The 12,079-nt window shown below is 41.4% G+C and overlaps 1 protein-coding gene across 1 annotated transcript; it reads right to left on the bottom strand.

Moving 5' to 3' along the window:
• Window positions 1-1,254: 1,254 nt before the first annotated feature.
• On the bottom strand, window positions 1,255-11,122 carry LOC130077745 (uncharacterized). The gene is made up of 9 exons (XM_056243084.1): window positions 10,969-11,122; window positions 10,843-10,875; window positions 10,442-10,750; window positions 9,887-10,198; window positions 7,574-7,684; window positions 7,439-7,463; window positions 7,322-7,368; window positions 1,651-1,919; window positions 1,255-1,449 (listed from the first exon to the last, which is right to left on the bottom strand). The coding sequence occupies exons 1-8, from the start codon at window positions 10,991-10,993 to the stop codon at window positions 1,864-1,866; spliced, it is 918 nt and encodes a 305-aa protein (XP_056099059.1). The 5' UTR covers window positions 10,994-11,122; the 3' UTR covers window positions 1,255-1,449; window positions 1,651-1,863.
• Window positions 11,123-12,079: the final 957 nt, after the last annotated feature.

Below are 12,079 nucleotides of genomic sequence, written 5' to 3' on the forward strand. Positions count from 1 at the left end.
AAGCCTTACATAACCAAGGACATAAAAGACTGCATAAATCGAAAAAAAGGCAACTTTCAGAAATAAAGATAGAACTGAGCTAAAAGTGGTACAAAAGGAACTGAACCAACTGTTTAATAAAGCCAGGAAACAGCCAAAGGAAGTAATTGAGAGCCACTTCACAACCATGAATTCGAAAAAACTCTTATAGATTTTTTATAGATTTTTATAGATTTCTACCTATCAAACAAGGCTAGGATACTGCTTACTGCTAACACAGTTAAATATGTAACATTCTGTTTACCTGATATAAACATTTAGTAGCCTATAAGCATTGCAAAGAAATTGATTAATTTATGTTGTAAACATAGTCCTGTATTGCCATTTTAGAATTAGTATGATATAAAAGATAATGTCATTTTAATTATACATTTGCTGATTGTTTGTATATGAGCAGATTTCCTTTCACAGATTATACATTTTTGGTGATATATAGGTATACATGCTGATCTTCTTTTTATAGCTATTTTTCAAGATAAAGGTAAATAGTTGAAAAGGAAAATTTAGGCTGTAAAAAAAATGTTTGGGAAAAAAATGAAAGGAGATTTATGAGTATAATCGGCTTTAGGGGAAATTGTTGTATCGACATAACTAAAGTTAGTCTTTGCTTTCATCAAACATAAATTCCTCAAAAATAGTAAAGATTTTTACTTATGGATCCAAGTTCAAATATCCTGCATTTTGAGTTAGGCTGAGCATTAACATAATGGTGCTGTGGAACTTTCTTTCTTACAAATTTATCAGAGAATAACAAATTTGTTATCATACAGTAAGTCCCTGTGCTTTGAAACAAAAATTATCAAAATGTCAATATTTATTTATTTTTACAATGTTTAAAAATGATGAAATACAATCTGTGATGAAATATGATGAAATGAAGCCCACCTGGTGAAATATCTTTTCATTCAAAACATTTTATTATTAGGTATTCTTCAGTACATTTGTGAACACACTGTAACAGATTGCAGATTTTTATTATTTTAAATAATTATTTAAAAAAAACATGTATTCTGAATTTGCATGTGTACAATATGTTACATAAACAATATGTATATTGTATTTTGTTATTAATTCTGAGAGATTTATAGACTTTAGTAAAGTCATGTGATGTGAAAATGTGGACAATGACTATAGAGATGGTCAACACTCAGTTGGTCACGGTCATAAAAAACAACAACAATAGTGACAAACAAATAATATAAAAAAGACACCCAATTGATCACATTTACATTTATGCATTTAGCAGACAGTTTTATCCAAAGCTATTTATATTGCATTCAAAGTACACATTTGATCAGTTCTTGCTTTCCCTTTGGAATCGAACCTATGACCATGCATTGCTATCATGTGCTATTGAGCCACAGGAAGGCCATTAAGACTGCTGGAAGACCAGTTCATCATACTCTTCATCTGTGAAAAATAATTTGTAATTTGTGTAATGCAGACATAGCTAGTCATTGTTATTGTGCAGCACAAAATGGCCAAAATGGTTTCACGCTAGAAACACAAGATCCTATTATTTGTCGTATAGCCGAATTACTGTGTTTTCCAGTACTGTAATATTGTATTAAAAAAATACAACAGTTAATTTGCAAGAAATCTTTGACGTACCGATATCAGAGAACTCGTCCCACACTGCGACAGAACTAAGCCATCATGGAGATTGATTTACAGCATTTGCATGGAAAGAAATAATGAACAAAAATAGATAAGACATCAATAATCTGAAAGCTGACATGATACATATGTAATCAATCGGAGACTGGAAAATTAAAGATAAAACAGTGCAAAGCTCATTAGTTCATTTATTCATTTTTTACTGGCTTACCAGACAACACTTCGTATTTCACCAGTACCAGCTGTATCCGGTTTGGGCATTTCTAGAATATAAATTTGTAAGAGACAAAATTTGCTCAGAACCGAAGCAAAGAGAACAAAAACACCCTATGAAATTTGAAAAGTGGTGTTTAGCAGTTTTTAATCCGTTTGTTTAGCTTTGATGTTATTGGTATGGTGGTGGACACCTAAATGCTTACAAAATTAACTTTTATCAGATAAATATTTAAATTGTACAGATTTTAGTATGCATCGTTTGTTTCTGTGGAACACAAAAAAAAAAAAAAAGGTTTTGTCCATTCAATGAAAGTCAATGGCATTCAATATTATTTGGATCCCAGCATTCTTCTGATTCTAATCATCTTTCACATTCCACAAGTAATACAGGGGTGGAATAACATGAGGGTGAGTAAATGATGATACAACGTTACGTCGAATGACGACAAAATGGGGTTTCGCTTAGAAAGGCTATCAACTTCGAGTATTACAAAACGAGCCAATGGCAAAGAAATGCCATGGGTCTGCGAATTTTGCATAGCATGACTCCGCCCCACCTCGTGGGTACATAAGGAAGTACGCTGGCAATATACAGATGTTACTTGCTGAGGAGCCGAGACTGAACTCAGGCTGTTCCAGTGGTACAGCGAAGTGGCAGGGAGACGTAACGACGAAATGGGGTTCCCAGTCTAATCACGCCACCTCAGCTGTCTTCCAGTGCCCTGCGTAAGTCTGAGCTCCCTGTCGTGAGACCAGCACGGACGAAGGACTCCTACTTAAAACAGGAATACCAAGGTACACTGGGAAGCATACCTCAGTGGAAATATGCAATCAGTGCCTGCCCGAAGGGGGGGACTTAGAGAATACACATATGACCCAGAGGGGCTGCATATGGAGAAACACTGGGGTGTCCAGCCCGCAGGGTGGAATGTTTCAACCCCAGGAGTGGCAAGGTGGCTTGCCAAGGGAAAGACACATGCTCGGAGAGGCTTACAGTGGAAATACACATGTGGGGGTCACCAGTGGGGAACCAAGCACATGGAGGCACCTATTCAACGTGAAAGCTGCCGCAGGCATAGACTCTGGCGTTGACATCAACAGCGCTGGAGGAACTCAGGGCTTGTGGGAAAGCTCACCTGAGGAATATATCGCATGTATCCAGTCCATGGAGTGGAATGGCGAGCAAGCGAAGACACCTGAGTGGGTCCTAGTACCGGCTGGTTGAAGCGAGTACATGGGAGGACACTGGCTCCACTCGGAGATTGAGAATCTGGCGAATGTGTTGGGTGTCGCCCAGCCTGCAGCTCTGCAGATGTCTGTTAGCGAGGTGCCATGCGCTAGAGCCCAAGAGGAAGCCACACTCTGGGTGGACTAGGCTTTCACACCAAGGGGGCACGGTCGACCTTGCTGCTGGTATGCTAAGCAATGGCGTCCACTATGCAGTGAGACAGCCTCTGCTTGGACGGAGCCTTTCCCTTCAGCTTCCCACCATAACAGACAAAGAGCTGGACTGAGGTCCTGAAACACTGTGTTCTCTCTACGTAAGCACGGAGGGCGCGTACTGGACAGAGCAGTGCCAAGGCTGGGTCTGCCTCCTCCAGCGGCTGCGGTTGCAGGTTCACCACCTGATCTCGAAAGGGAGTGGTGGGAACCTTGGGCACATATCCAGGCCGGGGTCTCAGGATCACGTAAGAATAGGCCGGCATGAATTCCAGGCACGCTTCGTCAACGGAAAATGTGTGCAGGTCCCCTACCCTCTTAATGGAGGCCAATGCAACCAGGAGAGCTGTCTTAACTGACAGGAGCTTAAGCTCCACTGATTGCAGAAGCTCAAAGGGAGCACTCTGCAGGGCAGTTAGAACCACTGAGAGGTCCCAAGAGGGAACGATAGGAGGCTGAGGAGGATTCAGTCTCCTCGCTCTTCTCAGGAACCTGATGATCAGGTCGTGCTTTCCCACGGACATACCCTCAACTGCGTTGGGATGTGCGGCGATAGCGGCAACATAGAGTTTCAGGGTGGAGGGAGACAGCCTTCACTTCAACCCATCTTGCAGGAAGGAAAGCACGACACTGATCGGGCATTTTCTGGGGTCTTCTCGTGAGAAGAGCACCAGTTGACAAAGAGGTTCCACTCCAATGCGTAGGCATGTCTCGTGGACAATGTTCTAGCTGAAGTGATGGTAGCCACCACCACTGGTGGTAGGGTACACAAACCTGCCTTGTCCGGGTCTGTGCAAGAAGGCTCACTGGGGGAAACGCATACTTGGGAAGGCCCTGCCGCTAGCTGTGCGCCAGTGCGTCCGTGCCGAGCGTGCCCTTGGTCAGGGAGTAAAACAGGTCGCAATGGGACGAAATGTGGCGGCAAACAAGTCTACCTGTGCATCCCCAAACTGATCCCAAATCAGCTGAACCGACTGGGGATGGAGTCGCCATTCTCCAGGAAGAGGCTGAAACCGTGAAGCTCGTCGGCTGCACAATTCAGGGTTCCCGTAATATAATGGCTCGAAGCGACCTCAGATGCTTCTGACTCCATAAGAGGAGGTGTCGGGTGAGTTGCGAGATACGACGGGAGCGTAGACCATCTTGTCGGTTGATGTACGCTACTGTCGCGGTATTGTCTGATTGGACTAGTACATTCTGATTCTTGAGCAACGCATGGAAGCGGTGCAGAGCGAGACGTACTGCCAGCAACTCGAGGCAATCAACATGCCAAAGGCGCTGATGCCTTTGGTGGAGGCATCTGTTGAGACAACAACATGCCTGGAAACTCGTTCTAAGGGCACTCCGGCCCGTATAAAGCTGAGGTTCGTCCACGGGGTGAAGGTCTGACGGCAGGTCGGAGTAACTGGTACTCGGAGCGTGCCTTGTTGCCATGCCCACCTCGGGACTCGATCGCGAAGCCAGAGCTGAAGCAGTCTCATATGAAGCAATCTGAGCGGCGTTGCTGCAGCTGCAGATGCCATATGCCCCAGGAGCCTCTGAAATAACTTCAGTGGAACTCTTGCCCTCGAACTGTATAAGGCAAGTCAGCAGTGACTGCGCGCGCGCTTGCTCATAGGCTGCGCGCACATGGCGACCGAGTCGATTTCCATACAGAGAAAAGAGATCCTCTGCACGGGGCAAAGTTTTCTCTTTTCCCAGTTGACCCGAAGGCCCAGACGAGCTCGGTGCCGGAGCACTAGGTCCCTGTGTTTACAAACCTGGCCACGAGAGTGAGCTAGGATCAGCCAGTCGTTGAGATAGTTCAGGATGCGAACCCCGTGTTGCCGTAGTGGCACAAGGGCTGCCTCGACCACTTTCGTGAAGGCGCGAGGAGACAGGGCTAGCCCGAATGGGAGAACCACGTACTTGTATGTCCACCTCTCGAAAACAAACCAAGGGAACGTCTGTGTCGAGGAAGAAAGGAGACATGGAATTAGGCGTCCTTCAGGTCAATCGCTGCAAACTGCCATCCGCACCCTCTGGGGGCTCAGAGATAGGATGTCAGTTCTTTGGAGAAGAGGTTCTCCCCCGGCCCTCCACCGGGGGAAGGAGTGGCCCTGCAACCATTTCCTGAAAGAACTGCAACCCACCTCTGAGCTGCCCGTAACGGGAGAGACACATCGCCTGGTGTTCGGGAGGCTGCGGGACTGGTACGGGCAGGGGCGCCTTCCTGCGACCACCTCCGCGGCGCGGCCCATGCTGCTGGGGTCGTGCGGGAGTGTGCGGAAGTCGCAGGAGGGCGCGCTCGGCGGCAAGCGGACTGAGGTGTCTGAGCCGGCGGCTGGGTGACAGCAGCTGGCCGCGGGGTCAGAACATGTTTGGTAGCCTCAGTCTGCTTCTGGGCGGCCGAGAACTGGGCAGAGTCCTCGACCGTGCCGCCGAAGAGGCCAGCCTGGGATATGGGGGAGTTGAGGAAGCGGGTTCGCTCAACCTCGCGCATATCAACCAGGTTAATCCAGGGATGTCTGACCACGCATGTGGACATCACCTGACCCAGGGAGCATGCGGTCACCTTCGTCGGTCGGTGGTGGCAGGCAGCTCTTGGATGAGCCCTGAATCAGCCCTAACCTCGTGCATGTCATTGAGCACCCTGAAGGATGGCAATAACATGCAGTGAGGCGGCAGCCTGCCCTGCAGCTCTATAGGTCTTTGCCACCGGAGTAGACGAAAACCTACAGGCATTGGAGGGGTGCTTAGGGTCGCCACGCCAGGTGGAGGCGCTGTGGGGACACAGATGTGCTGCCACAGAACACTCCATAGGGGGAACCCCAGTGTACCCTTGGCCGCGGCCTCTGCGAGGGCAGAAAAGGCGGAAGAGGCCGCTGAGCAATCGCGAAAAGTCAAAGCAGACTCCCACGATCTCATGACCTCTTCATGCACGTCTGAGTAGAAAGGATTTGGGATCGCCTCCCCCAAAAACCAATCATCAGCCTTAAGTGCTCGGGACATGGCAGATGGTTCCACACAAGCTTGATACTCGCGGTGGCCTGGGAAAGTATTGCTGTCAACTGTGGATCAGACTCGTTATGCTAGCACACTCGAGGGTGGCAGCACAGACGAGCCCTCATCTCCAGAGGACTCCAGCTCACCTTGTAATGCGGCGATAGTTTGTCACTCATCGAGTCTCGACCGTTACATTGCGATGGTCATGTTCCCGCTGGGAGAATGTGATGCATCCACGAACGCTGTCTGAGCATGATCGAAGCCTAAACACGTCAAAACAGCGCTCGTGCCAATCAGCTGAATCTTTTAGACTACCTCACTCAGAAATACACGGGCAGATCGTCTTTAGAAAGTTGTGCCGCGTGCACGCTCTTTTTGAGAGAGAAAAGCTTGCAGCAGTGCTGAAGTGCCCAGGGAGAAACACACGCTGTTCAGTTCAGCAGGCAGGAATGTGAAACTCGCTGGAACAAGACATCACACCAACACTGACTGGAAGCTGCTCGTCTTGAAGATTCTTGAAGATAGTCAGAGAATAGGCTGCAGGAGTGAAGAGGACTTCTTGGCTCCGAAGCAAAAACATATCTGCATATTGCTAGCGTACTTCCTTATATACCCACGAGGTGGGGCAGAGTCACGCTATGCAAAATCCGCAGACCCATGGCATTTCTTAATACTCGAAGTTGATAGGCTTTCTAAGCGAAACCCCATTTCGTCGTCATTCGACGTAACTCGAAGTGACAACGAAAGGGAACTGTCATTCTTGGGCAAACTAAACCTTCAAAATATATACCATTGCCACTTACATTTATGTACAGAACAATATAAGCAAAACTTTTAAGAATGACTATGGGAAGATTACTAAGCAACAAGAGTTAATTAATATTCATGAGCTCAGTTGTTACAGCGTACCCATTTACACCCCCTCTCCTCCCCCAACTAATTCTGTCACTACTGGTCATGTCCCAATCTCCTGTTGTTAATAGAAAATAGTTTAACAAAGCAACAAGAACCATACAGTGAATACCTTCGTAGAACACATCATTTCCTTTGAGCTCTGTCTCATTCAAGGATCTGTTGATTAGAAATTCATAAAAACTTTGTTAAAAATTCAATATATTTTAATTGAAAATCTCAAACAGACCTTTCCTTGTGGAATCCAAGGCATCCTATTAGAAACAAAACGTTGTGAGTGTTGGGATTTAAACAGAATTTTTCAAGTGAAACGTTAAAGTGAAATATGTCAATGTTTGCAGTTTAGGAGAAAGTGTCACAGTACCTCTTTTGCGGATCACTGCCCAAATTCCCAGAAACAGACTGAGGAATAACACTATGGTAGAGCACATTATTATGACAATAATGATTTTGTCAAAGCCGCTGCTAGATGCCACTGTCAAAGAAATCCCAGAAACACAAAAAATATTTTATTGTAGGTTTGATTAAATGTTGCAATATAATACTGTAGTTAACTACCCTTGTAAAATAATATAATTATGCATAATTACATGTAACTAACCCTAATCCCAACCCTATATTAAGTTACTTAATTTTAGTAAATAACTTAAATTTATAATTACAGTGTAACAAATATACCTTAAAACAAAGTGTAACCAAGTATTTTTTTAAACTATTCTTGCAGGTAATATGATATTAATGAAATAAAATGCCACTAGACTGTACTTGGAAAGTACACACTATTGTCTATGCTTCTTCAAGGATTTGTTAACCCAAAATGAAAAGTCTGTCATAATTTACTCACCTTAATTTCGTTCCGAATCAGAAAGACTTTCATTCATCTTCGAAACACAATTTAAGATATTTTTAATGCAAAAGTGATTTCTTTCACTCCGTTGACAGCTACACAACATGTTCATAAAGAGATCGTAAAACTAATCCAGATGAATAGAGCAGTTTAGTCCAAATTTTCTGAAAAGACTTGGTCGCTTTATACGCTGAGCAGATTTAATTTAGGCTTTTAGTCACATATAAACAATCATAAACTCACACATCAGTTGTGGTAAACAGAAGCTCAAGCATATTCGCTTGACGTGCGAGAACAAATGAGGTTTATTCTCATGTGTTACGCAGCACGTTGTCCTCACGCTTCAAGCAGGTTCGGTTGAGCTTCAGTTTATGTTCACTGATCAATGTTTATATGTGAATTAAAGCCTAAATTCAATCTGTTCATCCTATAAAGCGAGTGAGTCTCTTCAGAATTTTTTTACTAAAACACTCAATTCATATGGATTAGTACGGAAGCGTATTGCATTCACTTGAGGAAAAAAATCTACTCTGTTTTTCTGAATTAACGAGTTAATTATCTCAAAATTATGAGTAACTCATTAATTCATAATAATTTTTAATGGAAAAAAGTTTTTGCTCTGTTTTTCTGAATTAATGACTTAATTATCTCAAAATTATGAGTAACTCATTAATTCATAAAAACAGAGTGAAAAAATGTTTTTCAAGAAAAATTCCCCCTTAATTCTGAGATATTAACTCGTTAATTCAGAAAAACAGAGCAAAAACTTTTTTTTCATGAATAAATATCTCGTAATTCTGAGATAAATAACTCGTTAATTCAGAAAAACAGAGCAAAAACGTTTACCATGAAAAATTATCTCGTAATTCTGAGATAATTAACTCGTTAATTCAGAAAAACAGAGTAGATTTTTTTTCCTCAAGTGAATGCAATACGCTTCAGTAGATTAGTAAGACGATCTCTTTTTGGACTTCTTGAAGCGTCAGAGTGGTAGTTTGGTAGCTGTCAACGGAGGGACAGAAATCCCTCAGATTTCATCAAAAAGATCTTCATTTGTGTTCTGAAGATGAATGAAAGTCTTGCAGGTTCGGAGTGACATGACGGAGAGTAATTAATGACAGAATTTTCATGTTTGGGTGAACTAACCCCAAGACAAGTAAGTAACCTTTCATTATGATAAAATCATTATTTTTTGTTATGCTTTAAAGAAGGACATTTATTTTCATCTGTTGGCTAACATACTAAATCACATGTAAAGTACTTGGCTATCATTTTAACTGTAATGTAAAGGGCTTCTACACCACTTTTTTCGCCTTTAATTACCCTCTGATTTTAGGGATAGGGAGGGTTAGGTTTAGGTGTAGGGATAGGGATAGGGTTAGGACTGGTTTTGGACAGGATTGTTGTTCCAGGATCAACAAATGATCCAGGAACATGTCTTACTTGGCAAAGTTACGGCAACATTAAATGTTTGTCACTACATTCGGTAGAACATACTACTGTACTTAAGTGGGTAAAAAAAACTCTGAATTTCAGCTAATTGCATTTCATATAAATTCTAACAATAATACATTTTCTTTTATTTTTTAATTAACATGCAATGTAGTCACTGAAAACATGTTTGCATGGAACTTATTTTAAAGTACTGTACATTATTTATGTTATAACAACTCTTTTCAAAGGTATGCTAAATAGTACTTCTTTTTCACAAAGGTATATTCTCTCGCTAAACTGAGTAAATAAGAGTAAGAATGCATGGCACCCCGTACAGCCTTATTAACACATTAACCATACAAAAGTTTGGTTTTGTTCTTCCCCTCCCATTCTTACCAACTATCTGAAGGTTGACTTTATTATTTCGATCAAGTCTCATTCCATGGTAAGGGAGAATGTTTAACAAAGCACAACTGTATGTTCCAGCATCTTCCATCCGGACCTCTCTGAGGGTGAATGTTGTCATCGTTTCTTTTGTGTCCCAAATATTGACTTTAATGGGCTTTTCATTTTTGATGAGAAAAGCCAAAATCATATTATTGGACAGGTTTTTGTTCATAGGATTGGATGTTGTACAGATAAACTCAGCATCACTTCCCACTGCCACCTCAGACTGTAGCAAATGTATCTGTGAATTAAATAAAGATTCTGTAGAGAGAAAGGGAACACTTATGGTTAAATGTTTAGCATGGCCTTTAATGCATTCCAGGACAAAGGGTCTAAAGCAAAAAGAAAACACAATTTCAAACATTTCTCTCTCATTAAAGGCAATTTTGTACAACAGTGAGTCTATTGTGGTTAATCTGCACAAGTGTGTTATTCAACATGTCTCATCTGTGCACAGGAACCAAACACACTCTCAAATGTAAGCAGAAGTGTCATACATCTTACCGATCACATTTATGAAGATGATATTATTACCATATCCCATCACTTTGGTTATTTCCAAGTGCTCTTCAGAAAACAGACAGCTGTAGTTGCCCGAATGGTCCATTTCTATTCTCTCTATTTTAAAGGTGATGTCTTGTCGAGTGGGTCCGTGTTTCATATCTATAGCTTTACCATCTTTACACAGATATACATAAACTGCCTTAGCCTCTGGTTTTGTAAAACCAAATGTACTGCAAGTAACCTCCAGTCTACCACCTTCTGGTACTTCTGTATTTCCAGTGAAAATCTTGGCTTTTTGAAGCTGTTCGCCTGTGAAGGAAATAAGACGTTTGTTCATCCTAAAAAAGTACAATATTACATTAACTGCAAAGGTGTTTATTCAGTGCACTATTAAAACTTACCTTGACTTTGAAGGATTAGATTCACTGAGATATCTAGGAAATAATAATAATAATTTATCATAAAAAAGGTTTAATTTATTTATTTAATTTATTGAATATTTAAGATTTTGTAATTTCAGTACTTACATGCAAGTAGAAACACACCAACCATGGCTGCTGATCAGGATTTCTTTGACTTTTCTTCTTTTACAAGATAACTGAGTTATTCTTAGCTTGCAGTCAATACGCTGTTGCAGTGTCACTGCACTTTGAACAGAATAGGCAGTGCTTGCACTAAAGTATCTATGGCAGTCATGCTGTGAAGGCGTTCTAAAGCCGGAAACATTGTCAAATAGCGCTGAAAGGTGTATTTTAAATCTATTTTGAATCTACCTCACACCTGCTTTTTCTGATGGATATTCATTACTCCTCAACATCAAAATACTATATAGTTCACATCCTTCCGAGCTTTCCAATGTAGCTTTCCAGTATTAAGCAAAATTTTCCAGCAATGATCAGTGTAGTGCAATCAAACATTGTTTTATTGTCATATTTATTTAGCAAATTCAACTTCACTGCTGAGCACACTGAGGTAAACACACACAAACTCTCTCTCTCACACACACACACACACACACACACACACACACACACACACACACACACACACAATTATTGTGTTTGCTCTTATTTTAGCCTAATAGGTGTTCCTGATATCTCTTGCACATGCAACAATACATAAATTAATTACATTGTGTTTGTATATAGTAAAAAATAATATTTATTATTATTATTACATTTTTATTCCTCTTTTTTAACCCACAGTTTGATAATGATTGTTTGCTGTTATGTTGTTTTATTGTGTTTTTGCTGTTAGATCATAATTGCTGTTCCCTTCTGAAGTTGTATTACCATTTATAGAATTAAACTGAATTAAATACCAATTAATTGCAAAATGTACAGTATAAAGTGTTTTGAATTATCACTATCCATCCCTTATTTTGTTAGATTTTTTAATGATCAAATACTGAGTAAAACAAATATACATTGTGCATTGTGTTCCCTTTTTAACCAAATGTTATTGTTTGATTGTAATCATAATGCAAAACCTGATACTTATCTAACAAAAATATGGGAATTAAAATAATTAAAGTGAAAGCCATTGAAAAAGGACCAGAACCAAGGAATGTCACAGAACTTAAAGCATACCTGGGGTTGCTGAACTATTATAATTAGTTCCTTCCAACGCTGCTAGCCC

The sequence above is a fragment of the Rhinichthys klamathensis genome, unplaced genomic scaffold (genome assembly GCF_029890125.1).
Source record: "Rhinichthys klamathensis goyatoka isolate OS25496 unplaced genomic scaffold, OSU_Roscu_1.1 h1tg000024l_1, whole genome shotgun sequence".
Taxonomy (NCBI): Eukaryota; Metazoa; Chordata; class Actinopteri; order Cypriniformes; family Leuciscidae; genus Rhinichthys; species Rhinichthys klamathensis.

Bases quoted from the DNA above. Each gene is read 5' to 3' on its own strand.
- LOC130077745 (XM_056243084.1), bottom strand. From the start codon at position 10,993: ATGGTTGGTGTGTTTCTACTTGCAT. The intron at 7,685-9,886 runs GTAAGAATGGGA...TTTCTTTGACAG, and splicing joins AGTCAACCTTCAGATAGTTG to TGGCATCTAGCAGCGGCTTT. The intron at 7,464-7,573 runs GTACTGTGACAC...TGTTTCTAATAG, and splicing joins GGCAGTGATCCGCAAAAGAG to GATGCCTTGGATTCCACAAG.